Source organism: Melanerpes formicivorus, unplaced genomic scaffold (assembly GCF_026170545.1).
Source record: "Melanerpes formicivorus ecotype bairdi unplaced genomic scaffold, bMelFor1.0.p_v2 SCAF_6, whole genome shotgun sequence".
In the NCBI taxonomy this organism is placed as follows: Eukaryota; Metazoa; Chordata; class Aves; order Piciformes; family Picidae; genus Melanerpes; species Melanerpes formicivorus.
This window is the reverse complement of record NW_027142358.1, coordinates 31,092,915-31,120,716: the sequence shown is the minus strand read 5'-3', so window position 1 is coordinate 31,120,716 and position 27,802 is coordinate 31,092,915. Positions and strand designations below refer to the sequence as shown.

Genomic DNA, 27,802 nt, shown 5'->3' with positions numbered 1-27,802 from the left:
CAGAAGCTGCTGCTCTGACGGTGGAGGTGATTCAGGGTGTTTTGTGTGGCTGCTGTCGTACCCAAGTGCCCCAGCAGTGCAGTTTAGAAGCAACCAGTACAGGTGCACAGCCTGGAAGCTGAGGTTTAACCACCTCCAGAGCAATATGTGGCCCAGACTTGAGAAGAGGGAGCATCTCCAGGTGAGATGCTAGAAGGCTTTCAGAGCTGACTTCACTTAGAGAGTAGCAGGGGTTGGAAGGGACCTCAAGGGAGAATTGTTAGGGTTGGAAGAGACCTCAAGGATCATTTAGTTCCAACCCCCCTGTCATGGGCAGGGACACCTCACACTAGGTCAGGTTGCCCAGAGCCACATCCAGCCTGGCATCCACTTGGATTTATGTGTGCCAGGGGCTGGAGCATGTTGCAGCCAGGCTCTGTCTGGTTAGTCAAGCAGGTGCCATCTTTGCAGTGATGCTGTAAAAGCACCAAAACAAATTCCCCTCCAAACATTTCCCAAGCTTGGTTGTGGCCCTTACCAGAGCATCTCCCTGGGAAGGAGAGAGGTTTGGGAAGGAGGTATCTTATGGAATCACAGAATGGTAGGGGTTGGAAGGGACCTCTGGAGATCGAGTCCAACCCCCCCTGCCAAAGCAGATCACCTAGGGCAGGCCACCCAGGAACACCTCCAGACAGGTATTGAAAGTCTCCAGAGGAGGAGACTCCACAACCTCTCTGGACAGCCTGCTCCAGAGCTCTGTCACACCCTCATTGTAAAGAAGTTTCTCCTCATGCTGAGGTGGAGCCTCCTGTGTGCCAGCTTGTGTTGCTTGCCCCTTGTCCTGTCACAGGACACCAGTGAAAAGAGCCTGGCTCCATTTTCTTGACACCCACTCCTCAGAGGTTTGGAGTCATTGATAAGGTGCTCTCTCAAATTTTGTCTCCTCCAGATGGAACAGCCCCAGGTCTCCCAGCCTTTCCTCAGCAGACAGCTGTTCCAGTCCCTTCATCATCCCCATAACCTCTGCTGGACTCTCTCTAGCATATCCCTGTCCCTCTTGCAGTGGGGGAGCCCAGATCTGGACACAACACTCCAGGTGTGCTCTCACCAGGCATTTGGAGCAAGTAGGCTGGGAAAGCTTTGCTCAGCCAGAGCTGGTTCCTAAACCCTCAAGGCCTGAAGTCCTTTGCAGAGTAGTGTTTCAGTGGTGGAGGTTCCTCCAGTTGCCATCCATCACCATTTAATGTGGCTCTGTCAGCTGCTTCCCATGCCCCTGGGGAGTGGTTGCCAGTGGACTGGGAAATCTCTGGTTTAACATTAATGCTTTTGCAGCCAGGAGCCAACAGTTCAGTTCCCAGAGATGTCTTGCCCAGAGACATTATTATGCTGGAAACTGCACCAAAGGCTCCCTACAAAGAGCCTCTTTCAGGGCAGAGAGAAGGTGCAGATTTAACATGCTCTTAGTCACAATTTTTCAGCTCTCCCTGGAGGTTTCTGGATCCCACCCCCTGAATTTGCAATATTGCAGTGAAGAACCAGTGGAGAGCTGCAGCATTAATGAAGACAGACAAAATCAAAATGACATTTCAGGCAATTACTTACATAATGAAGTGACTGACTGGGAATCCACAATATTTAGATTTATCATGACACTGGAGGGGGGGGGGGGGGAAAGAAGGAGATGCTGTCAGCTGCCTTTTATCTCTACATCACCTAAAGTGTTTATGTTTTGTTCTTTGTCCACTGCCCTCTTGCTTTTTAAGCATGGTCTGTGAAGCTGGGAAAAAACTCACAAAGCCACCACACTCCTGCTCACTTGGCCTGAGAGGGTCTCAGAAGAAAGCTAACGGCATTTCCAGTGCTACAGGCTGGAGTCAGGGTGGCTGGAGAGCAGCCAGGCAGAGAGGGACCTGGGGGTGCTGGTTGATTTGATAGTAGGCTGAACATGAGCCTGCAGTGTGCCCAGGTGGCCAAGAAGGCCAAGGGCATCCTGGCCTGCATCAGGAACAGTGTGGCCAGCAGGAGCAGGGAGGTCATTGTGCCTCTGGACTCAGCACTGGTTAGGCTACACCTTGAGTCCTGTGTCCAGTTCTGGGCCCCTCAGGTTAGGAAAGATGTTGAGCTGCTGGAAGGTGTCCAGAGAAGGGCAAGAAAGCTGGGGAGGGGTCTGGAGCACAGCCCTGTGAGGAGAGGCTGAGGGAGCTGGGGTTGCTTAGCCTGGAGAAGAGGAGGCTCAGGGGAGACCTTCTTGCTGTCTACAACTCCCTGCAGGGAGGTTGTAGCTAGGTGGGGGTTGGTCTCTTCTCCCAGGCAAGCAGCACCAGAACAAGAGGACACAGTCTCAAGCTGTGCCAGGGGAGGTTTAGGCTGGATGTTAGGAAGAAGCTCTTCATAGAAAGAGAGATTGGCCATTGGAATGTGCTGCCCAGGGAGGTGGTGGAGTCACCATCCCAAGAGATGTTCAAGAGGGGATTGGATGTGGCACTTGGTGCCATGGTTTAGTTAGTCATGAGGTGTTGGGTGACAGGTTGGACTTGATGATCTCTGAGGTCTCTTCTAACCTGGTTGATTCCATGATTAAAAAACTCCACCAAAACCCAACCAACCAAACCAACCCAAAAAACCTAGTGGGAATCTTTTCAGTGTTTAGAAATCTCCGGAGGGTGGGTGCCAAGCTCTTTGCAGTGGTGCTCGTGATGGGACAAGGGGCAATGGATGCAAACTGGAACACAGCAAGTTCCACCTCAACATGAGGACAAACTTGTGTCCTGTGAGGGCATTGGAGCAGTGAAACAGGCTACTCAGAGAGGTTGTGGAGTCTCCCTCTCTGGAGAGGTTCCAAACCTTCCTAGTGCAACCTGCTCCAGGTGACCCTGCTCTGGCAGAGGGGGTTGGACGTTGTGATCTCCATAGGTCCCTTCCAGCCCCTACCCATTCTTTGGTTCTCTGGAGTGCTCCAGAGATATCCAGTCTAAACCTACTGTCTCTCAGCTTAAAATCATTCCCCCTTGTCCTGTTGCTAGATGCCCTTATGAGTGTCTCCTCTGGAGGCTTTCTAACCCTGCCTGGCTGTGTTCCTGTGTGACCTGCTCTAGGTGATCCTGCTCTGGCAGGAGGATGGGTTTGATGATCTTTTGAGGTCCCTTCCAACCCCTAACACTCTGTGCCCTTCTCCAGGTACAAAGGTGCCTGTGCTTAAGAACTTTCTATGAGAAGGTGCACATAGGGTGGTTGTAGCCAGGAAGAGGTTGGCCTCTTGTCCCAGGCAAGCAGCACCAGAACAAGAGGACACAGTCTCAAGCTGTGCCAGGGGAATTTTAGGCTAGAGGTGAGGAGAAAGCTCTTCACTGAGAGAGTTGTTAGCCATTGGAATGTGCTGCCCAGGGAGGTGGTGGAGTCCCCATCCCTGGAGGTGTTCAAAGGATGTGGCACTTGGTGCCATGGTCTAGTCAAGAGGTCTGTGGTGACAGGTTGGACTTGATGATCTTTGAGCTCTCTTCCAACCTTGGTGATTCTGTGGTTGTGTCAGATGGGTCACTGAGATGTCCTGTCTGCTTCAGGCTCTGAGAGAGCTGCCTGGGAGTTCCTGTTGTGTAGCAGAGATGATTTCGACTTGCCTCCAGGGTGGAATGGTTTAAAACACTGCCTGTGTGAACACCCTTGCAAAAGGAGGGGGGGCTTGGCTGAGCTTTTGTGGGCTTGGTTCTTCATGTTGCGTGGTCTGAAAAGCAGTGAGGATGTGGCTGTGCTGAGCAGCTGCCTCTTAGCCTTTCTTTTGTCTCCTTGTGGTGAGGAGTTGTGTGCTGTATCAAATGTGAAGCTGGGGAAATGTGAGAGGCAGAGTGGGATGAGGACACATTTGCAAGCCTGCCTGCTCCTGTTGCCCTTGCAGTGTGCCAGTTTTGCAGCCACCTGGGTGGTTTGGGGAGCTCTGCTTTCACAGGATGTTAGGGGTTGGAAAGGGACCTCAGGAGATCATCAAGTCCAACCCCCCCTGCCAGAGCAGGACCATAGAATCTAGCTCAGGTCACACAGGTATGCATCCAGATGGGTCTTGCAAGCCTGCAGAGAAGGAGACTCCACAACCTCTCTGGGCAGCCTGCTCCAGTGCTTTGTGACCCTCACAGTGAAGAAGTTCCTCCTAAATCCTGGTGCCCCTTGAGGAATTCAGTGTTAAGCTTCCCACACAGCTCTGCCAAAAGGTCTCAAATCCCACTGCTGATAGTTTGTTGCTTCATCACCCCTGGGCTGCAGCAGCCCTCTCTTACCTTCAGCATCTCACTTGGTGCTTGAGCAGCTTGTCTCAGCTGGGGCTTCTTCTGCTTCCATCCTGACCACAGAGGTCACCCTGGCTTCCCTCCTCAAGCAAGATAAGCAAGCAGACTTTGGAAAGTGTGTGTGTGTGGGAGGGGAATAAATGCAACCCACCTCACTTACACCAAGTGAATCCTGGTTTCAGTTTGGTGCTGTCCAAGAGGATGCTTTGGGCTGCCCAAGCCAAGAAAGTGGTGGTGGCACTCTTGGGTGAAGTGTCTTGAGGGAAACATTCACACAAATGTGGATCTCCTGTGGTGCCAGGGCACTAAGGTGCAAGCTGGGGTGGGGGCTGCATCCCCAAACCTGCCTTTGGCAGACAGAGTGATACCCATTGAGCACTGCTCTTGATTGCTGCCTTTCTCCTTTGGCAGGAACCATGAAGTGTCACGCTGCTGCTGGCAACTTTCTGCTTCCCCTCCTGCTCCTGGAGCTGGTCTCTCTGGGTAAGTCATCATGCTTGCCTCTCTACCCTCCTCTCCCTGCTTGGGTTGGTTAGATGGTGTTGGGTGATAGGTTGGACTCGATGATCTCAAAGGTCTTTTCCAACCTGGTTAATTCTGTGTTCATATTTGGGGGGCACAAGGGCAATACCTGCTGTCTTTGGGACCTCCTACTGAATATTTGAAGGCAGAGAGACTCACGTTTGTGAGGTCCAAGGGTAACATCTGCTCTCTGTTTTGGGTCTCCAGCTGAACATCTGAAGGCAGATCATCGTGACTGTGGTGATAGGGACAAGGGGGATGTGGCTGGTGTGGGGGAGCACATCCCCCACCTGCATCAGGTGCACTCCTGGGGACCTGCACATTGTGCTCCTGGGCAGCCACTTGCCTTGCAGTTGAGAAAAAGCACTTGCACAGCATCTACTGGCCTTTCCTGGGAGAGGGTGGTGTGAGTGGGAAGAGGCTTGGAGGAGCCCCTGCTGGCTCTTCCTGGGAGAGGTTGGTGTGAGTGGGAAGAGGCTTGGAGGAGCAAAGAGCCCTCATGAACCCAAAGGTGGTGGATGTTCCTCCTGGCATGTCTTGGTGAGGAGACCTCAGCAGCTGCCAGATGTGGGTTCCTAAAGTCAGGCTGCTGGTGATAGATGTGGCAGATAAAGCCTGAAGGGAATCAGGAGGAGTGGATAAAAGGCATGGCTGGAAACCAGAAGCCTGTTAGTTGCTCAACAGTAGAGGTCTTACTGGCAGTGCTCTCCTTGTGCCTTCAGCAGCAAAAGTATCACCCAAACTTGCTTTAATAGGCACTGTGTGGGGAAAAGACTCCTCTCCAAGCTACCAAACCTCTTTTCTGATTCCAGCTGGAGGGAAGAGCAGGAGTTTAGGCAGACAGAGCTTTCCTCCCATCACTGTGCTTTAACCCCAGGAATGTGATGCTTTTTGCTCTTCCCTTGGCACACTGGCTTCTGGCCAGGGGCTTATGAGGTCCAGCCTGGCTGCTTGGGTGGGAGCTGGTGAGACAACCAAGCTTCTGGTGTAGCAAATGTGGCTCTGGGGCTGCTTTTTGGCACGTCAAGGGGTGCATAAACACTGTGAGCACACAGCAAAGCCCCGTGAAAATTGGGATTGGTGCATCAATGGGGTGGCTGGGGGGTTTGGGGGGGTCTGTGCCTGTGTGGTGCTTGCTGATAAACAATAGTGAGAGTGTGCCCAGTTGATAGCACTGTGCCCTTTGGAACAGAAGCTGGTTTATCCCTGTTTTTTCCCCCCCCCACTAAAGCCTCAAGGTGGCTTGCCCAGATTGGCAGCCTGATTAAGCAGTCTGGAGGGGACACTGGCTGTGACTGACAAGTACAGACTATCTCCTCCTGCTTGTGGTATAGGAGCAAGTGTAGCCTGTGTGGCCAGCAGGAGCAGGGAAGTCATTGTGCCTCTGGACTCAACACTGGTTAGGCCAAACCTTGAGTTCTGTGTTCAGTTCTGGGCCCCTCAGTTTAAGAAGGACATTGAGACTCTTGAACATGTCCAGAGAAGGACAATGAGGCTGGAGAACAGCCCTGTGAGGAGAGGCTGAGGGAGCTGGGGTTGCTTAGCCTGGAGAAGAGGAAGCTCAGGGGTGACCTTTTTGCTCTTTTCAACTCCCTGAAGGGAGGATGTAGGCAGGTGGGGGTTGGTCTCTTCTCCCAGGCACCCAGCACCAGAACAAGAGGACACAGTCTCAAGCTGTGCCAGGGGAGGTTTAGGCTGGAGGTGCAGAGAAAATTCTTCCCAGAGAGAGTTGTTAGCCATTGGGATGTGCTGCCCAGGGAGGTGGTGGAGTCTCCATCCCTGGAGGTGTTCAAGAGGGGATTGGATGTGGCACTTGGTACCATGGTTTAGTTAGTCATGAGGTGTTGGGTGACAGGTTGGGCTTGATGATCTTTGAGGTATTTTCCAACCTTATTGATTCTATGATTCTTGCCAGGTCACTGCCCTGTCACTTCTCTGGAAGAGGAGCAGGGGGGAAAAAAAAGGTAGTTAAAAAGACAACCTAAGGAGTCCCCTGTCCCTGTTTGAGCCTCCTAAAAGTGGTTTAATATCACAGTATTTCACAATATCACTAAGCCTCCCTGCTCCAGAGCTTGGCTGCGAGGCCAGGGGGGAGACTGCTCATGGAGCTGCAGGATGAGTGGGGAGACCGCTCGGGGCTGGGGGAGCTGCGAGGCGAAGGGGGAGACTGCTCAGGGAGCTGTGAGGTGAGTGGGGAGACTGCTCGGGGCTGGGAGAGCTGTGAGGCGAGGGGGGAGACTGCTCAGGGAGCTGTGAGGTGAGTGGGGAGGCTGCTCGGGGCTGGGAGAGCTGTGAGGTGAGGGGGGAGACTGCTCAGGGAGATGAGAGGCGAGGGGGGAGACTGCTCGGGGCTGGGAGAGCTGTGAGGCGAGGGGGGAGACTGCTCAGGGAGCTGTGAGGCCACTTGGGGCTGTGGGAGCTGCGAGGTGAGTGCAGAGACTGCTCAGGGCGCTGCCAGGCAAGCAGGGAGGCTGTTCAGAGCTGATGGAGCTGCCAGGCGAGCGGGGAGACCGCTCAAGGCTGCGGGAGCTGCCAGGGGAGCGGGGAGACCGCTCAAGGCTGATGGAGCTGCCAGGCGAGCGGGGAGACCGCTCAAGGCTGAGGGAGCTGCCAGGGGAGCGGGGAGAGGAGTGGGGAGACCGCTCAGGGCTGAGGGAGCTGCCAGGCCAGCAGGGAGGTGAGTGGGGAGGCTGCTGAGGGCTGCTAGAGCTTGTGCCTTCTGTTACAGCTTTTCCTCCTTGTTGTTTTTTGAGGGGTGGTTCCCATTCATCACAGCAAACCTCTGCTGCCCTGCATTTTGGTACCATTCTGAGATTTTCCCCCTGATCCCCTCCCACCACCTCCTGCCCTGGTGGGTGCTGGCTGTCCGGCAGCATGGTGACAGCCTTGCTCTTCACCCTGGGACCTGCAGCCCCAGGCAGAGCCCTGCCTCCAGACCCTCCTTCAGCTTCCCTGCTACTTGGGTGCCAGTTGCTCTCCTCTCTTGACATAGAGCTCCTGTGGGCTCCCAGCCCAGCAGTTCAAATGCTTCCCAGCACCTGCTGCAGCTGGGTTTGGAAGCTGCAAGTTGTGTTTAGTATCCTGCTGGTATCCAGGACTGTGTTTTGAGATGAAATGGTTTGCAGAAGTCAGTGGGAAGGAGCTTGCTTGAGGTGTTTGAGCCTCATCTGCCCCCTTCAAAGCCTGCTGGTTGCCAGCACAGCAGCCAGCTGTGAGCCTGCTTTGAAGCCTCCAGTGATGCCACCAGCTCCAAGTAACCCATTTTGTTAGGGTCCTTCTCATTTTCTTAGCTCCAGAGGCTGAGATTTAAATGTGCCTTTGCAAGAGTGCTCTGCCTCCAGTGCTGTCCCACTTCTCGGGGTGCCTGAGCAAACCTGGTGCCTCGGGAAAGAGGACACTGCTGAAAATCCCTCTCGTGTTGCAGAGGGAGCCCTGGAGGAGCTCAGGTTGTTCTGTGCCCCTGAGTAGGTTTCCCAAGGGTGCTGAGCAGGTTTGTGTGGGAGCACAGCTGGGACCCGTGCCTAAAAGTTGTTGGGAACTTCTCCCTCTGTCCAGGGCAAGACAGCAGTGAAATTTAGCCTGGTTTTTGCTGTCTTAAGGTGAGCTGCTGAAGCACAAGGCATAGAACCATAAGATTGTTCTGGCTGAAAAACACCTCTTGAGATCACTGAGTCCAACCATCAAGCCAACATCACCATGCCCACTAAACCATCTGTGTGCCCAACTGTGAGGGTGGAGGCAGAGTGTAACAAGGTTAGGAGAGGGTTTGCTATCCCTTTGCCCGAAGCAAAGCAGCAGATTGGAGGTTAGGAAGAAGTTGTTCCCCATGAGGGTGGTGAGAGCCTGGCACAGGTTGCCCAGGGAGGTGGTGGAAGCCTCCTGCCTGGAGGTGTTTGCAGCCAGGCTGGATGTGGCTGTGAGCAACCTGCTGCAGTGTGAGGTGTCCCTGCCCATGGCAGGGGGGTTGGAGCTGGATGCTCCTTGAGGTCCCTTCCAACCCTGACAATTCTGATTCAATTAAAGGCAAAAAGAGTCAATCAGAGGAAAAGGTGGTGGGAGAGGGGAGGCACACTGGGACTGGGATGGCTGACAAGGAGAAAGGCTCTCAACCGTGAGAACAAAGAGCAAGTGTTAATCCTTCTTGCTCTCTACAGCTACCTGAAGGGAGGTTGTAGCCAGGTGGAGGTTGGTCTCTTCTCCCAGAAAGACCTTGGAGTGCTGGTGGACAGCAAGTTCTTCATGGGACAGCAATGTGCCCTGGTGAGAGAGCCAGTGGGATCCTGGGGTGCAGCAAGAATAGTGCGGCCAGCAGAGCTAGGGAGGTTCTTCTCCCTCTCTACTCTGCCCTGGTGATAACATATCTGGGATACTGTGTCCAGTCTTGGGCTCCTCAGACCAAGAGAGACAGAGACCTGCTGGAGAGAGTCCAACAGAGAGCCAGGAGGATGCTTAGGGGACTTGAGCATCTCCCCTGTGGAGAGAGACTGAGAGCCCTGGGGCCATTTAGTCTAGAGAAGAGAAGGCTGAGAGGGGATCTGATCAATGTTTGTCAATAGCTGAGGGGTGGGGGGCAAGTGGAGGGGGCCAAGCTCCTTTGGGTGGTGCACAGTGCTAAGCCAAGGAACAATGGAGACAAAGTGGAACAGAGAAGGTTTCAGCTCAACATGAGGAGAAACTTCTTTGCAGTGAGGGTGCCAGAGCCCTGGAGCAGGCTGCCCAGGGAGGTTGTGGAGTCTCCTTCTCTGGAGGCTTTCACACCCCACCTGGATGCATTCCTGTGCTGACTGCCCTTAGGTGATGCTGCTTTGGGAGCGGGGTTGGGGTGGATGATCTCTGCAGGTCCCTCCAACTTCTAATATACTGTGATAATGTGATCTGTGTGTGCCCAGAGCCTCTCCCCCAAGTCCTGGCAGGGCAATAACACCTTCCTTTTGTCCTTTACCCAGGCCAGGGCAATCGTCTGCCCTACTTCATCAACTACTTCTTTGACACCTACCTGCTGATCAATGAGGACACTCCTGTGGGTAAGTGGGGGTGCACCCGTGGGCAAGGGGGGGGGTGGGGGGCGGGGGGCACTGCTGCTGGCAACCCCATGATGGCAAAGGGGGGTGGTGGGGGGGGTGGTGTGTGTCTTTGTGTTGATGGACAGGTGTGGCTGATTTTCCTCTCTTGTTTGAGCTGGGGGTTGGGTTTTAGTAGCCGCAGCGATCGACTCGGTCGCTCTCGGCCTCCTTCCAGCCTCTCAGTCCATTAAACTTCTGCTCTTCAATCAGGGCTCCTGACTGGCTTTTAATGGGGGAGGAATCGATTGGGAGCAGAGGGTGGCTGGGAGGGAGGCTGCCCAAAGCCCCTTCTCGCATCAGCTGCTGCCTTCAACCATGCAGCCCGAGGAGGACCCCGTGGCTCTTGCCCCACCTAAGTCATGTTGGGAGCTGGCAAAGGTTGAGCACTCTGGAGAGGTCTCTTCAAATGACTGCTTGGCTCAAGGAGGGCTTTCAGCTGAGGCTTCTGTCTTTTCTTGTGGCAGGGGTAGACCCTATTGCTGTCTACAACTACCTGAAGGGAGGTTGTAGCCAGGTGGGGGTTGGTCTCTTCTCCCAGGCAGCCAGCACCAGAACAAGAGGACACAGACTCAAGCTGCGCCAGGGGAGGTTTAGGCTGGAGGTGAGGAGAAAGTTCTTCCCAGAGAGAGTTGTTAGCCATTGGAATGTGCTGCCCAGGGACGTGGTGGAATCACCATCCCTGCAGGTGTTTAGGAAGAGGGTATTGGATGTGGCACTTGGTGCCATGGTTTAGTAGTCATGAGGTGTTGGGTGACAGGTTGGACTTGATGATCTTTGAGGTCTCTTCCAACCTTGTTGATTCTATGATTCTAGGGGTGTCCCTTTGAATAGAATTAACCAGGATGGAAAAGAACTTTGAGGTCATTGAGTCCAACCTATCACCCAACACCTTCTAATCAACTAAACCATGGCACCAAGCACCCCATCCTCTTCTTAAACACCTCCAGGGATGGTGACTCCACCACCTCCCTGGGCAGCACATCCCAATGGCCAATCACTCTTTCTGGGAAGAATTTCTCCCTAACATCCAGCCTAAACCTCCCCTGGCACAGCTTGAGACTGTGTCCTCTTGTTCTGGTGCTGGGTGCCTGGGAGAAGAGACCAACCCCCACCTGGCTACAACCTCCCTGCAGGGAGTTGCAGACAGCAAGAAGGTCTCCCCTGAGCCTCCTCTTCTCCAGGCTAAGCAACCCCAGCTCCCTCAGCCTCTCCTCACAGGGCTGTGCTCCAGACCCCTCCCCAGCTTTCTTGCCCTTCTCTGGACACCTTCCAGCAGCTCAACATCTTTCCTAACCTGAGGGGCCCAGAACTGGACACAGGACTCGAGGTGTGGCCTAACCAGTGCTGAGTACCTTTTTGCAGCCTGTGGTGTCCTGCATCTGGAATGTCAGAGCAAGCAGTCAGGATGGAGTTGGTGGAGTCACCGTCCCTGGAGGTGTTCAAGAGGGGATTGGATGTGGCACTTGGTGCCATGGTTTAGTCATGGGTCTGTGTTGATAGGTTGGACTCGATGATCCTCGAGGTCTCTTGCAACCTTTGTGATACTGTGATGTAGTGTCTTTGTGGTGAGGTTTGGATGGGTGTTGTGGAAGCTCCTGGCTGGCAGGTGAGCTTCTCCTCAGGAGGAAGCTTGTTGGGCCTGCAGCTTGGCTGCCTGCAGTCTTTTGTCTTGTAGTGAGGCTGAGGTTTTGTTTGCTGTGGGAAATAACACTGAGAAGTGCCTCTCAGGTGCCTTTACCCAGAGCACTGCAGAAGACAAGCTGTGAACAATGTCAGGAAAGGAACAACCTGACTCCATTGTAATTTAGTGGCAATTTTCTTTCCTTTCCTCCCTCCCTGCCCCCTCCCCCTGCCCAGTGACTTGCATCCATGTCATTTTTCACAGCTGCTGTCAGCAACTCTCCCCCTTCCAGGTCACATCCCACCAGGCTGCTTTGCTTTGGCTTGGCTGTATGCCCCCTGCCCCTTCAGGTGCTGGTGTCCCTGCAAACACACTTAGTGCTGGCTGTGCCCTGGGTGAGCCCTAGGGAAGGGAACAGCTGTGCAGGAGCTGCTGGGAAGAGCATAATGGAAACACTTCCTCACCGAGTACCCTGCTCTTGAAGCACTTGAGCTTGAAATACCTTAGGGGAATTGGACTCAGCTCCTATTTTGGCAGAAAATGGGGGCAGATTTCTGCCAGCCTGCTTGCCAGTCAGATGCTGTGCAAGTAAAATTGTTCCTGGAATTACTTTGGGGGGTTGAATTTTTATATCTTTCCATTATTGCTATTTTTTTTTTCCTCCCCCTTCCTTTCCTTTCCTTTTGGAAAGCTTTGTATTACGCTGTGCAGAAATGAAATGCACTCTTAAGTACATCAGCACCCTGGGATTTGGGGGGGTTTGGATGCACCAGGGGGAAATGGCAGCCTGGAAAAATGTTGACAAACAGCATTGCTGTGTTTGCTTGCTCCTGTGTCAAAGCAATCCAGCAGTCTCCTGGGGTGCAATAAGATGAGTATGGCCAGCAGGGCGAGGGAGGGTTTCTCCTTCTCTGCTCTGCCCTAGTGAGGTCACATCTGGATCCAGTTCTAGGCTCCCCAGTTCAAGAGAGACAGGGAAGTACTGGTGAGAGTCCAGTGGAGGCTACAAAGATGCTGAGGGGCCTGGAGCATCTCTGTGAGGAGGAAAGGCTGAGAGCCCTGGGACTGTTGAGCCTGGAGAAGAGCAGCCCCAGAGGGGGTCTGATCAACAGCTAAAGGGCAATGGTCAAGAGGGTAGAGCCAGATTCTTCTCAGTGGTGCTCAGTGACAGCACAAGGGGCAACAGCCACAAAGCAGAACCCAGGAGGTTTCATCTGAACATGAGGAAAAACTTCTCTGGTGTGAGGGTGCTGGAGCCCTGGAGCAGGCTGCCCAGGGAGGTTGATGGAGCCTCCTTCTCTGGAGGGATTCCAACCCCAGCTGGCCATTGTGATCCTGGGCAAGCTGCTGTGGGTGTCCCTGCTTTGGCAGGGGGGTTGGACTGGATGATCATCTCCAGAGGTCTCTTCCAACCCCTGTCATTCTGTGGTTCTGCTGGGTTTGGTAGGTGCCTTCTGGGTAAGGCTTGTTAATTAAAAATCAAACCAAACCCAAAAGGTGTCACCTGGAAACACCTGCCTTAAATCCTGAGTGAGTAGCAGAGCAGGGTGTGATGCTGGGCTTGCTTAGCCTGGAGAAGAGGAGGCTCAGGGGAGACCTTCTTGCTCTCTACAACTCCCTGAAGGAAGGTTGTAGCCAGGTGGGGGTTGGTCTCTTCTCCCAGGCAACCAGCACCAGAACAAGAGGACACAGTCTCAAGCTGCACCAGGGGAGGTTTAGGCTGAAGGTTAGGAAGAAGTTCTTCCTAGAAAGAGAGATTGGCCATTGGAATGTGCTGCCCAGGGAGGTGGTGGAGTCCCCATCCCTGGAAGTGTTCAGAAAAGGCTTGGATGTGGCACTTGGAGCCATGGTTTAGTTGTCAGGTGGTGTTAGGTATTAGGTAATAGGTTGGACTTGATGATCTCTGAGGTCTTTTCCGAGCTGGTTGGTTCTATGATTCTGTGCCTCCTGCCTGGGAAAAGCTACCAGAGCTCAGAAAGGAAGAGAGAAGTGCTCATCGCTGTGGCACTGGGTGAAAGCCCAGCGCTGCCCCCTCCTCCCCTCCCTACAGCATCCCTGGGCACAGCCTCACCTCACCCCAGAGCCAGCAGTCCCTGCTCGCTGCCTGCCATGCCAAAAGGAACCTTAAGCAACAATTAAGAGATCATTCCCCCCTCTAATCACTTACATGAGTAAATTAGTCTTGTCAGGAGCTATTAAGACAGAGAGCTCGGAACTCATTAGGCGAGATTGGGCCGAGGGAGCTGCTGGCGCTGCCGCCGGTCCAGGCTGATTAATTTCTCCCCAAACATCATCAATGCCCATCTGTTTCACTTAGGTCCTAGGAGAGCAATTTTCAGGTGGGCTGACCCTCTGGTTGCTGCTTTCACCCAGAAGGAAAGGCAGCCTTGCACGTGCGCGGGCAGCCGGAGGGGACGGCAGGCGTGCGCTGCGGCAGGGAGAAAGCGCTGGAAGAGGATGGGGGAAGAGATTGCAGGAGAGGAGGGAGATGCCTGGAGAGGAGGAGAAAAGGGATGAGTGGTTGAGCTGTGGTGGCACAAGGGAGGTGGGGCATCAGGAGGGCCCAAAGCAGCTGCCAGTAGCTGTATTGCTGTGTGTTTTAATCAGATAGAATCATAGGATGGGCTGGGCTGGAAGTGCCCTCTAAAGGGCAGCCAGTCCAAACCCCCCTGCAGCCAGCAGGGACATGGAGGTGGTGGAGTCACCATCACTGGAGGTGTTCAGGAGGAGACTTGATAGGGTGCTTGGTGCCATGGGTTAGTTGATTAGGTGGTGTTGGATGATAGGTTGGACACAATGATCTTGAAGGTCTCTTCTACCCTACTCTACCCTACTCTACCCTACTCTACCCTACTCTACCCTACTCTACCCTACTCTACCCTACTCTACCCTACTCTACCCTACTCTACCCTACTCTACCCTACTCTACCCTACTCTACCCTACTCTACCCTACTCTACCCTACTCTACCCTACTCTACCCTACTCTACCCTACTCTACCCTACTCTACCCTACTCTACCCTACTCTACCCTACTCTACCCTACTCTACCCTACTCTACCCTACTCTACCCTACTCTACCCTACTCTACCCTCCACTAGATCAGGTTGCTCAAAGCCCCAAACGACCTCATCTGTCATGTTCCTAGAGATGGAGCCTCTACCGCCTCTCTGGGCAGCCAGGGTCTCACCAGCCCCAGTGTAACACATTTCTCCCCTTTCTTTAGTCTGAATCTCCCTCTTTTAGTTCAAACCCATCCCCACCCCTTGTCCTGTCACAACAAGCCCTGCTCACAAGTCTGTCCTCAGCTTTCTGATTGCTTCCTTTAAGTACTGAGGAGAGAGGAGAAAGTTCTTCACCGAGAGAGTCATTTGTCATTGGAATGTGCTGCCCAGGGAGGTGGTGGAGTCCCCATCCCTGGAGGTGTTCAAGAGGGGATTGGATGTGGCACTTGGTGCCATGGTCTGGTCATGAGGTCTGTGGTGATAGGTTGGACTTGATGATCCTCAGGGTCTCCTCCAACCTTAGTTATACTGTGATACTGACACACTGGAAGAGGTTGCCCAGGAAGGTGGTGGAAGCCTCCTGCCTGGAGGTGTTTGCAGCCAGGCTGGATGTGGCTGTGAGCAACCTGCTGCAGTGTGAGGTGTCCCTGCCCATGGCAGGGGGCTTGGAACTGGCTGATCCTTGAGGTCCCTTCCAACCCTAACAATTTCTATGGTTCTACTGAAAGGCCACCAGTTGGTCTCCCTGGAGCCTGCTCTTCTCCAGGTTGAACAACCCCAACTCTTTCAGCCTGGCCTCACAGCAGAGGGCTTCCAGCCCTCTCATCATTGCTGTGGCCTCCAACAAGTCCATGTCTCTCCTGTGCTCAGGGCTCCAGAGCTGGCCCCAACACTGCAGGTGGAGTCTCAGCAGAACGGAGTAGAGGGGCAAAATCCTCTCCCTCCCCCTGCTGCCCACACTTCTGGGGATCAGCCCCAACTCTCTGTCTGTCCTCACAGCAGGGGAATTCCAGCCCTTGGATGATTTTTGTGGCCTCTTCTGGATCTGTTCCAACAGGTCCATGCTTTTCCTGTGCTGGGAACTCCAGCAGAAGCAGTATTGCCAGGTTAACAGCCCTTAGAGGAAGAGTTTGCAGGAAGGAGGCTTAATCTTTATTGTGCTGCTCACTGCCTTAAGGAAAATCATTGCAAGGGCCATTTGGTTTAATCCCAAACCTTTTAGAGGACTACAAGTAAGGGAGAGTGTGTAGATATCGATGCTGGAAGTCTCTGGCTATGTGTGGTGTTCACTGTGGCCTGTTTGGGATGTGGCAGTGCAGCATGTTGGGGTTACCAGTATCATTATAGACTCACAGAATTGTCAGGGTTGGAAGGGACCTCAAGGCTCAGCCAGTTCCAACCCCCTGCCATGGCCAGGGACACCTCACACTGCAGCAGGTTGCTCACAGCCACATCCAGCCTGGCTGCAAACACCTCCAGGCAGGAGGCTTCCACCACCTCCCTGGGCAACCTGTGCCAGGCTCTCACCACCCTCATGGGGAACAACTTCTTCCTCACATCCAATCTCAATCTACCCACTTCTAGTTTTGCTCCATCCCCCCCAGTCCTATCACTCCCTGACACCCTCAACAGTCCCTCCCCAGCTTTCTTGTAGCCCCCTTCAGATCCTGGAAGGCCACAAGAAGGTCTCCTCAGAGCCTTCTCTTCTCCAGACTGAACAGCCCCAACTCTCTCAGTTTGTCCTCATAGGAGAGCAGCTCCAGCCCTCTGCTCATCCTTGTGGTGATTTTCTGGACACTTTCCAGCACCTTCAGAGCTTTCCTGCAATAGAGGCTCCAGAACTGGACACAGTGCTCCAGGTGGGGTCTCACCAGAGCAGAATATAGGGGTAGAATCTCCTCCCTGGCCCTGCTGGCCACACTTCTCTTGCTGCAGCCCAGGCTCTGCTTGGCTTTCTGGGCTGCAAGTCCACAGTGCTGGCTCCTGTTGAGCTTCTCATCCACCAGCACCCCTAAACCCTGGGCATGTCAGCAGGTGGGGATGTGCAGGCAGTGCTCTGGGTTTCTCTTGGTTGGGGTTCCCCCCGCCCCCAGCTGCAGGAGGAACATCTTCTTAGCATAATGTAATGGCTGGAGCCTAATTGCCCAGCAAATGGGTTTGCTGTAGGCAGGACAGGAGTGGGGAAATGAAGATGATCCATCACGTCAGGTCTGTAAGTAGCCTTCTAACCACCTAGCTGGATTCAGCCCGAGCCTCTCTGAAAGCTTTCATGCCTCAACGCCTTGCAAAATGCATGACAAAAGAGGCCATTCAGACGAGTGCAATTCCACTTCCCCTTCATCCTAGCGATAACACTTGAGCACCACTGGAATAATGTTGTCTTAAAAGAGTGGGGAATGCTTTAATCACTGTGGTGCAGCTGCACCCGAGCTGGGAGCAAGGCTCTTGGCTTTGCTCCCGGGCCACACCGTGCCAGGGCTGTGGTTACCTGGTTGGGCTGGGGGGAATGTGTCCCTCCTGCCCATCAGGCCTTGGTCCTGCATGTCCTGCTTTAAACCTCAGAGCAGCCTTCCAGTACTTGAAAGGGACCTGCAAGAAAGCTGAGGGAGGGACATTGTTACAAGGGCTTGCAGTGATAGGACAAGGGGCAATGGTTTTGAGCTGGAAGAGGGGAGGTGGAGACTGGAGATTAGGAAGAAATTCTTTAGAGTGAGGGTGGTGAGACACTGGAACAGGGTGCTCAGGGAAGCTGTGGATGCCCCCTCCCTACAGGTGTTCAAGGCCAGGTTGGATGAAGCCTTGAGCAACCTGTGCCAGTGGGAGGTGACCCTGCCTGTGGCAGGGGGCTTGGAGCTACAGGATGGTCTTTGCAGTGCCTTTCAAGCCAAACCATTCTATGACTGTAATTGGAGGGCTGAGCTACTCTGTAAAGCCTGCTGAAGCTGAGCAGTGCATGACAGAGTGGAAAACCTGCCAGGAGGTAGTTGCAAGGCTTGACCACCCCACCCCAGGCAATGTGAGCGTGAGGAGATGCAGGAGAAGCTGGGAAAGGTGCCTGGGATAGCTGGCAGGTGGGGAGGCTGGGCTCCCCCAGGGCTTCTGCCAAGGCTGGCTGCTGCTTGATTCCCTTAGTTATTTTGGGCAGGAGAGCATGCAGCTGAGGTTCTCGACTCTCCATCCCACCAGCTTGCTGGAGATGTTTTCCTACGAGCATCACCAGGAAGCTTCCACCACCTGGTAGGATGCTGAGCGCCAGGGTCCCCCAAAGCTGGCAGCTTCAGCATCTCCTCCCACTTGTTAACCCGTGGCAGCACAGGCCCATGGAGAACCTCTCACTCAGGAAACCCTGAGGTCAGAGCTGCTGAGGAATGACAGCCCCCAACGGTGCTGGCTCAGCACTTGGAGCCTGGCTGAATAGAATAGAATTAACCAGGTTGGAAGAGACCTTCGAGATCAAGTCCAACCTATCATCCAACACCTCCTAATCAACTAAACCATGGCATTAAGTGCCCCATCCAGTCTCTTCCTAAACACCTCCAGGGATGGTGACTCCACCACGACCCCAGGCACCCCATCCCAATGGGAAATCTCTGTCTCTGTGTAGAACTTCTTCCTAACCTCCAGCCTAAACCTTCCCTGGCGCAGCCTGAGACTGTGTCCTCTTGTTCTGGTGCCGCTTGCCTGGGAGAAGAGACCAACCCCTACCTGGCTACAACCTCCCTTCAGGGAATTGTAGACAGCAAGGCTGAGCCTCCTCTTCTCCAGGCTAAGCAACCCCAGCTCCCTCAGCCTCTCCTCACAGGGCTGTGTTCCAAACCTCTCCCCAGCTTCATTGCCCTTCTCTGGACACCTTCCAGCAGCTCAACATCTTTCCTAACCTGCGGGGCCCAGAACTGGACACAGGACTCAAGGTGTGGCCTAACCAGTGCTGAGTCCAGGGGCACAATGACCTCCCTGCTCCTGCTGGCCACACTGTTCCTGATGCAGGCCAAGATGCTATTGGCCTTCTTGGCCACCTGGGCACACTGCAGGCTCATGTTCAGCCTACCATCGACTGGTACCCCCCAGGTCCCTCTCTGCCTGGCTGCTCTCAGCCACCCTGACTCCAGCCTGTAGCACTGCATGGGGTTGCTGTGGCCAATGTGCAGAACCAGGCACTTGGATGTGTTCAATCTGGTTTGGGGGGCTGAAAGCCTTGCATGCTCCCTGTCTCAGCATTTTGGTGTCACTGTGGAGTGGGGGGCTGGGTGTCTGGGGGGTGCTGAGCACAGCACCTGTGAGGGAGGTGGGGACATCACCATGACAGGAGGCAGGAGAGAGTTCAAACTCTAAGGGTGAGTGTCCTACGTAGGGGGCTGTGTTTTCTGCTCAAAGCCGCCTCATTCCTTTAGCTTGATGCCTCTGCCAGGAGGTCCCAGGGTGTTCTCTTCATGCCCTGGCTTCACTGTGCTCAGAAAGCCAGGCAGATAGAGGGAATTTGATGTGCTTCTGCCCCTCCCCTTTGCTGTGTGCAGCTCTTGCTGAGCTGGTCGAGGCGCCGTAAATAGGTCATGTTTTGGGAGCAGGGTGGGTAAGCCTTTGAGAGCTTACAAAATAACCCACCCTGCTGATGTGGGGACTTGCAGATGGTGACTCCCAGTCCTGTTGCAGGAGTGTCACTTAAATACAGTAGGAGAGAGGCTGACCGCTGGAGCCCTCTAAATCTCTTTGATTTTGTTGACCAAGTTGTAAGTTATGCTGGGGAGCACACAGGTGGAAGAAGCCTTGCTTGGTCACTTAGCCATCTCTTGGCCATGTCATGGGTTGTTTGAGGATCCCAGCCTGGCTTGTGACACTGGACAGGAGAGCTTTGTTGCCTGTGCTTTGGATTTCTGTGCAGGGTCTGGAGCACAGCCCTGTGAGGAGAGGCTGAGGGAGCTGGGGTTGCTTAGCCTGGAGAAGAGGAGGCTCAGGGGAGACCTCATTGCTCTCTACAACTCCCTGAAGGAAGGTTGTAACCAGGTGGGGGTTGGTCTCTTCTCCCAGGCAAGCAGCCCCAGAACAAGAGGACACAGTCTCAAGCTGTGCCAGGGGAGGTTTAGACTGGATGTTAGGAAGAAGTTCTTCTCAGAAAGAGAGATTGGCCATTGGAATGTGCTGCCCAGGGAGGTGGTGGAGTCACCATCACTGGAGGTGTTTAGGAAGAGCCTGGATTGGGTGCTTGGTGCCATGGTTTAGTTGATTAGATGGTGCTGGGTGATAGGTTGGTCTTGATGATCTCAAAGGTCTTTTGCAACCTGCTCTTGTTCTTGCTCTTGTTCTTGCTCTTGTTCTTGCTCTTGTTCTTGCTCTTGTTCTTGCTCTTGTTCTTGCTCTTGTTCTTGCTCTTGTTCTTGCTCTTGTTCTTGCTCTTGTTCTTGCTCTTGTTCTTGCTCTTGTTCTTGCTCTTGTTCTTGCTCTTGTTCTTGCTCTTGTTCTTGCTCTTGTTCTTGCTCTTGTTCTTGCTCTTGTTCTTGCTCTTGTTCTTGCTCTTGTTCTTGCTCTTGTTCTTGCTCTTGTTCTTGCTCTTGTTCTTGCTCTTGTTCTTGCTCTTGTTCTTGCTCTTGTTCTTGCTCTTGTTCTTGCTCTTGTTCTTGCTCTTGTTCTTGCTCTTGTTCTTGCTCTTGTTCTTGCTCTTGTTCTTGCTCTTGTTCTTGCTCTTGTTCTATTCTGTGTAGGCAACTCTCTGCCTTCCCAGAGCAATCTGGAGCCCTTCCAGGGTGGGCTGCTCTGAGCAGACCTTCTCCTCTGTTTGCAGGAGAAGGAATTTGAGAAGAAAGCAGATTGGTTTGTTGTTTTTTTTTTGGAGGGAAACCCACACCAGCTAAGGAACTCCAAAATGTGTGTCTGTTCCTCCAGAAAGTTCTGAGGGGCAGAGCTGAACCTTGCTCTTTGAGACCTCCTTCACCAAAATGGCCTGCAGTGGTCATGTTCCAGTGGAGTTTGGGGCTCTTACTCAGTGGGACCAAGGGGTAGTAGAGCACTGCTGCAGTGTAGGTCTGGTCTGTTGGCTGGTGGTGAGTAAAGGTTGGTGTGTGTCACCTAGAATAGAAAAGAACAAACCAGGTTGGAAGAGACCTTCAAGATCATTGTGTCCAACCTATCATCCAACACCACCTAATCAACTAAACCATGCAACCAAGCACCCTGTCAAGTCTCCTCCTGAACACCTCCAGCGATGGTGACTCAACCACCTCCCCAGGCAGTCCATTCCAATGGGCAATCACTCTCTCTGTGTAAAACTTCCTCCTAACCTCCAGCCTGAACCTCCCCTGGTGCAGCCTGAGACTGTGTCCTCTTGTTCTGGTGCTGGCTGCCTGGGAGAAGAGACCAACCTCCTTGCCTTCCAGGGCAACTTGATGAAGTTGCTTCAGAAGAAGACTGGAGGAAGAACTTGATGTTTAGCTGGCAGGGTCACCCTGCCCATGGCTCTGAGGCAGCATGTGCCCCTGATAATTTGTGGATGACTTGACTTGATTCTCCATCCTAAGTGAGGATCAGGCCCAAGGGCTTTCCTTCTCCAGGCAGGGAAGGCTGCCATCCTCCCTGTGCTGTAGCTGTAGATTGCAAAGCAATCAGCTCTTCCACCACAGCCTTCCACTGCAGCTCTGGTCCTGGGCAAGGCAGATGCTTTGGCACCCAGGTAGAGTCCCTGGGGCTGCTGGGCTGTTCAAGCTGCTGCTGCAGATAGGGTTATCTGTGTGTGACTGGGCATGGGCTGTCTTGGCTAAACCCTGCCTGCTCATTTGGTCCCCACAGCTGTAGGCATCTGCAGTGGCTGGGCTCCTCCATGATGGCACTTGCCTTAAAGCATCACTGGAAGGAGGGGGGAAAAATGTGTCTGGCTCTGGTCTCTGCATACTTTGGGGTTGATTAAACTGTGCTGGAGTTGTTTTGACCATGATACCCACGAGGCTTGTGTGAGCCATCTGTTGGGGACAGCTTTGGAGGGGAGACTATGGATGTCTGAGCACAGAACCCTTCCCCCCACCCCTTTGGTACCTCCTTTTCTTCCTCCTCCTCACTTGCAGTGTATCTGCTGTTGTCTTTCAAAGTTAAATGCTGGAGCTAAGAAGAGAATGCTAATTTAACCTTTGAGGACCACAGGGTTAGAAGACACAGTGGTAGCACCAGAAAGCATGGTGGGCACACTGTTAATGTGGGTCTAATTCTTGAAGCCATGGTTTAGTTGATTAGATGGTGTTGGGTGACAGATTGGACTTGATGATCTCAAAGGTTTTTTCCAAACTGGTGTGTTCTGTACCTAATTGGGGACCAAGGACCTCAGAAGGGCACAGGGCTTTAAAGCTTGGGGTCAACTCCTTGTGAGGAGCAAGGCAGCACAAGGTGTCCTTGGTAGAAGATTTGCTGGTTTTTAGCAGAAGCTGGAAGGTGCTTTTGGCAGATCTTGGTGGCACTGGCAGTGCTGTGGATGGAGAGCTTGGGAATCACAGAACAATAGGGACTGGAGCGAGATGTCTAGAGATCATCTAGTCCAAACCCCCTGCTAGAGCAGGGTGGTGGCCAGACAGGTTTACAGAGACTCCACCCCTTCTCTGTTCTAGTGCTTTACCACCCTCAAAATAAAGAAGTTCTTCCTCAGGTTCAGATTGAACTTATGTTCATATTTGTGCCCATGACCTCTTCTCCTGTTGCTGGGCATCGCTCCACTGCCCAGAGAGGCTGTGGAGTCTCCTCTAGAGAGACTCCAAACACTCCTGGACGTTGTGATCCTGGGCAAGCAGCTGTGGGTGCTGTGGGTTGAACTGGATGATCTCCAGAGGTCCCTTCCAACCCCTCCCATGCTGGGATTCTCTGTCCCTTTGGGCTGACAGTGTGAGTGGATTCACCAGCCCAGCAGGCTCCAGGTCTGTGTGCAGCCAGCAGAATTGATTTGGCCTTTTACAAAGGCTAATTCCAGAGGAGTGTGCTGGTGTCTGACTGAGATAGGGGTGTGTGGATATTGTCCTTCAGAAAGAGAAGCAACAGGACCCTCACCTTCATCTTCAGTGCTAATTGAAGGTGATGCTATCACCCAACAGCTACTTACTGTTGAAAGCACAGGTTGCAGGCTTCAGGAGTGCTCTGGGAGGAGCAGCCTCCTTTCGAAGTGTGGTGAGAGGACCTTAATGAAGACCAATATTTGAGGGCTGTTTCAAGGAGGGGATCTCAGCTCCTTAGCTCAAGCCCTCTGTCTGTTGTTGGTCATTAGAAGGCCCATTGAGGGAAATTAACTTGTTGAGCTGCAGAAAGTGCAGCTTGGTTAATGACAACTTCAGGCTAGAAAATTAGCTGTTCCAAACAGCAGGAAGGGGGGAAGGGGAAAAAGGAGCTTCCCCCCCACCCACACTCTTAACCCTGTGGCCTCCCTGCCCTCCTCTCTCTCTCCTCTGCTCCCTGCCCTCCTCTCTCTCTCTCCTCTGCTCCCTGCCCTCCTCTCTCTCTCTCCTCTGCTCCCTGCCCTCCTCTCTCTCTCTCCTCTGCTCCCTGCCCTCCTCTCTCTCTCTCTCCTCTGCTCCCTGCCCTCCTCTCTCTCTCTCCTCTGCTCCCTGCCCTCCTCTCTCTCTCTCCTCTGCTCCCTGCCCTCCTCTCTCTCTCTCCTCTGCTCCCTGCCCTCCTCTCTCTCTCTCCTCTGCTCCCTGCCCTCCTCTCTCTCTCTCCTCTGCTCCCTGCCCTCCTCTCTCTCTCTCCTCTGCTCCCTGCCCTCCTCTCTCTCTCTCCTCTGCTCCCTGCCCTCCTCTCTCTCTCTCCTCTGCTCCCTGCCCTCCTCTCTCTCTCTCTCCTCTGCTCCCTGCCCTCCTCTCTCTCTCTCCTCTGCTCCCTGCCCTCCTCTCTCTCTCTCCTCTGCTCCCTGCCCTCCTCTCTCTCTCTCCTCTGCTCCCTGCCCTCCTCTCTCTCTCTCCTCTGCTCCCTGCCCTCCTCTCTCTCTCTCCTCTGCTCCCTGCCCTCCTCTCTCTCTCTCCTCTGCTCCCTGCCCTCCTCTCTCTCTCTCCTCTGCTCCCTGCCCTCCTCTCTCTCTCTCCTCTGCTCCCTGCCCTCCTCTCTCTCTCTCCTCTGCTCCCTGCCCTCCTCTCTCTCTCTCCTCTGCTCCCTGCCCTCCTCTCTCTCTCTCCTCTGCTCCCTGCCCTCCTCTCTCTCTCTCCTCTGCTCCCTGCCCTCCTCTCTCTCTCTCTCTTCTGCTCCCTGCCCTCCTCTCTCTCTCTCTTCTGCTCCCTGCCCTCCTCTCTCTCTCTCTCTTCTGCTCCCTGCCCTCCTCTCTCTCTCTCTCTTCTGCTCCCTGCCCTCCTCTCTCTCTCTCTCTTCTGCTCCCTGCCCTCCTCTCTCTCTCTCTCTTCTGCTCCCTGCCCTCCTCTCTCTCTCTCTCTTCTGCTCCCTGCCCTCCTCTCTCTCTCTCTCTTCTGCTCCCTGCCCTCCTCTCTCTCTCTCTTCTGCTCCCTGCCCTCCTCTCTCTCTCTCTTCTGCTCCCTGCCCTCCTCTCTCTCTCTCTCTCTTCTGCTCCCTGCCCTCCTCTCTCTCTCTCTCTCTCTTCTGCTCCCTGCCCTCCTCTCTCTCTCTCTCTCTCTTCTGCTCCCTGCCCTCCTCTCTCTCTCTCTCTCTCTTCTGCTCCCTGCCCTCCTCTCTCTCTCTCTCTCTCTTCTGCTCCCTGCCCTCCTCTCTCTCTCTCTCTCTTCTGCTCCCTGCCCTCCTCTCTCTCTCTCTCTTCTGCTCCCTGCCCTCCTCTCTCTCTCTCTCTTCTGCTCCCTGCCCTCCTCTCTCTCTCTCTCTCTCTCTTCTGCTCCCTGCCCTCCTCTCTCTCTCTCTCTCTCTCTTCTGCTCCCTGCCCTCCTCTCTCTCTCTCTCTCGCTCTTCTGCTCCCTGCCCTCCTCTCTCTCTCTCTCGCTCTTCTGCTCCCTGCCCTCCTCTCTCTCTCTCGCTCTTCTGCTCCCTGCCCTCCTCTCTCTCTCTCGCTCTTCTGCTCCCTGCCCTCCTCTCTCTCTCTCGCTCTTCTGCTCCCTGCCCTCCTCTCTCTCTCTCGCTCTTCTGCTCCCTGCCCTCCTCTCTCTCTCTCGCTCTTCTGCTCCCTGCCCTCCTCTCTCTCTCTCGCTCTTCTGCTCCCTGCCCTCCTCTCTCTCTCTCGCTCTTCTGCTCCCTGCCCTCCTCTCTCTCTCTCGCTCTTCTGCTCCCTGCCCTCCTCTCTCTCTCTCGCTCTTCTGCTCCCTGCCCTCCTCTCTCTCTCTCGCTCTTCTGCTCCCTGCCCTCCTCTCTCTCTCTCGCTCTTCTGCTCCCTGCCCTCCTCTCTCTCTCTCGCTCTTCTGCTCCCTGCCCTCCTCTCTCTCTCTCGCTCTTCTGCTCCCTGCCCTCCTATCAAATTAATCACTTCATCAATCACTTGAATTTTCATATCTGCTTTGCTAATAGGCAATAAGGAGTTGGAGAAGGGAGGAAGCAGGTTTGCAATAGGGAGTAATTAAGGTGTCAGAGTAACTTTGCTTTCGGTAACTGCCTCATCAAAACCTGTGACGGTTTGATGTCTGCACCTTTTCATGTTGGGAGTGTGGGAGCCCTTCCATGGGAGCTTCCAAAAAGCAGCAGAGAAGTGTGTGTGGTAATGAGGTCTGAGGGGATTTTGATGTCCAAGATAGCTTTGGTAAGCATTAATTGTCTGGGCAGCACTGTCTGCAGGAGCTTCATTTGTGGCTTCTTGGGGAGCACTGAGCTGCGCTCACCAAAGTGTTCTTTGTTGCTCTGGAGTGTCTAGGCTTGGATGGCAGTGTGCTTGGATGGCTTGATCATAGAATCATTTTGGTTGGAAGAGATCTTTAAAGATTATCATGTCCAACTGTTAGCCCAGCACTGCCAGGTCACCACTAAACCATGTCCCTCAGCACCACATCTACAGGGCTTTTAAATCCCTCTAGGGATGGGGACTCCACTACTGCCCTGGGCAGCCTGCTCCAGGGCTTGACAAACTCTTTGGGGAAAGAAATTCCTTCTCATGTCTGATCTAAAACCTTCCTTGGGGCTGTTTCTTTTTGTTCTGTTGCTTGTTCCTTGGGAGAAGAAACCAAACTCCACCTGGCTCCAACCTCCTCTCAGGGAGTTGTAGAGTGAGAAGGTCTTTCCTCAAGCTCCTTGTCTTCAGGCTAAACAATCCCATTTGCCTCATCTGCTCCTCAAAAGGCTTGTGCTCTAGATGTGAGTCTCCAGGCTTGGCTCTCCATACTTTATAAGCCTTCTGAGAGACTTGGGGCTGTTTAGTCTGGAGAAGATGCAGATAACACCAGGTTGGGAGCAGGTGTCAATCTGTTAGAGGGTAGAAGGGCTCTGCAGAGAGACCTTGATACACTGGGGACAGAGTGGCTGGAGAGCAGCCAGGCAGAGAGGGACCTGGGGGTACTGGTTGATAGTAGGCTGAACATGAGCCAGCAGTGTGCCCAGGCAGCCAGGAGGGTCAATGGCATCCTGGTCTGGATCAGGAACAGTGTGGCCAGCAGGAGCAGGGAGGTCATTGTGCCCCTGGACTCAGCACTGGTTAGGCCACACCTTGAGTCCTGTGTCCAGTTCTGGGCCCCTTAGTTCAAGAAGAACTTCAGAGAGCTGCTTGGAAGAGTCCTGCACAGAGCCACAAAGATGATTAAAGGAATGGAATGTCTTCCTTATGTGAAGAGACTGATGGAGCTGAGCGCTCTGTAGCTTGGAGAAGAGGAGGCTGAGAGGTGATCCCAGCTGAGAGGGGGAGGAGAGCCTCTCTTAACCTGCTGACCACAGCCTTTCTAATCCACCCTAGAATGGCATTGACCTTCTTGACCACAAGAGCACATTCTAGCTCATGGTCATTGTTCCATACACCAGGACATCCTGGTCCCTTTCCCTTTCACTGCCCTCCAGCAGTTAGAACAGAATAGAATTAACCAGTTTGAAAAGACCTTTGAGATCACTGAGTCCAACCTATCATCCAGCACCATCTAATCAACTAAACCATGGCACCAAGCACCCCATCCAGGCTCTTCCTAAACACCTCCAGGGATGGTGACTCCACCACCTCCCTGGGCAGCACATCCCAATGGCCAATCTCTCTTGCTGGGAAGAACTTCTTCCTAACATCCAGTCTGAACATCCCCTGGTGCAGCTTGAGACTGTGTCCTCTTGTTCTGTTCAGTCCCCAACTTCCACTGCTCCATGGGGTTGTTCTTTCCCAGGTGCAAGATTCCACTCTTGCCCTTGTTGAACTTCATTCAATTTCATAGAATCATAGAATCAGACAGGGTTGGAAGGGACCACAAGGATCATCTAGTTCCAACCCCCCTGCCATGGGCAGGGACACCCCACATTAGATCAGCCTGGCCAGAGCCTCAGCCAGCCTGGGCTTAAACACCTCCAGGGACGGGGCCCCAACCACCTCCCTGGACAACCCATTCCAGGGCTTCACCATTCTCATGGGGAAGAACTTCCTCCTCACCTCCAGCCTGAATCTCCCCACCTCCAGCTGCATTCCATTCCCCCTAGTCCTATCACTACCTGAGATCCTGAGCAGTCCCTCCCCAGCCTTCCTGTAGCCCCCTTCAGATCCTGGAAGGCCACAATGAGGTCACCTGGGAGCCTTCTCTTCTGCAGACTGAACAGCCCCAACTCCTTCAGTCTGTCCTCACAGGAGAGGTGCTCCAGCCCTCTGCTCATCCTCCTGGCCCTTCTCTGGACACCTTCCAGCACCTCCAGATCCCTCTTGTCATAGGGGCTCCAGAATTTCTCCCTGCCCAACTCTCCAGCCTGTCTGTTTGGGGCCTGGGGGTGGGGGAGGCAGTGTGCTGATTGTGTGGGTGTTTTCTTGGGGAGCTGGCTTTAGCTCAGTTTCCACAGTTTTGGGGACCAGAGGAGGCAGAGGGTGGGTGGCTTTGACGCTGCGGCGCGGTTCCGTCTCCCGGCTCGGCAGCCAATTTATCGCCGGCGTGTGCTAATGCTGCCTTCTGCCTTTGAATGGCTTTAATGTGCTTGATTGGCAGGGGGAGCTCATAAATTGGTTCCTCCTGTCAAACTGCTGCTGTACATTGATGGCTTTTGAATTAACTATAACCACTCAAAGGGGGGGGGGGGGGCAGAAGAAACTACCCCTGGAGCCGGCGTGGTCGGTCGGCTCAATGAAAACATCTGTTCGATTTGCAGCGGTGGTCAGAGGAGTGAATAAGCTCTGTGTGCTCCCTCTCTTAAAGATTTATGAGTATGGCTCTTTCCACGAGGGGGAAAGATTTCAAACACTTGACATTTTATGGTTAGTAACTCAATTTTCTTCCATTCATCTGCATGGCTTTTGTCAAGCCGCCCGCCCTGCGGAGGGCTCCGGC

General features: G+C 53.8%; 1 protein-coding gene across 1 annotated transcript in view; it reads left to right on the top strand.

Annotated features, from left to right (window-relative positions):
* LOC137442077 (cadherin-23-like) overlaps positions 1 to 27,802 on the top strand; it is a 242,134-nt gene that overhangs the window by 15,267 nt on the left and 199,065 nt on the right. Inside the window, exons 2-3 of the mRNA XM_068140324.1 lie at positions 4,668 to 4,739; positions 9,725 to 9,802. Coding sequence (XP_067996425.1) covers positions 4,668 to 4,739; positions 9,725 to 9,802 — 150 coding nt within the window. The remainder of the gene's footprint in view (positions 1 to 4,667; positions 4,740 to 9,724; positions 9,803 to 27,802) is intronic.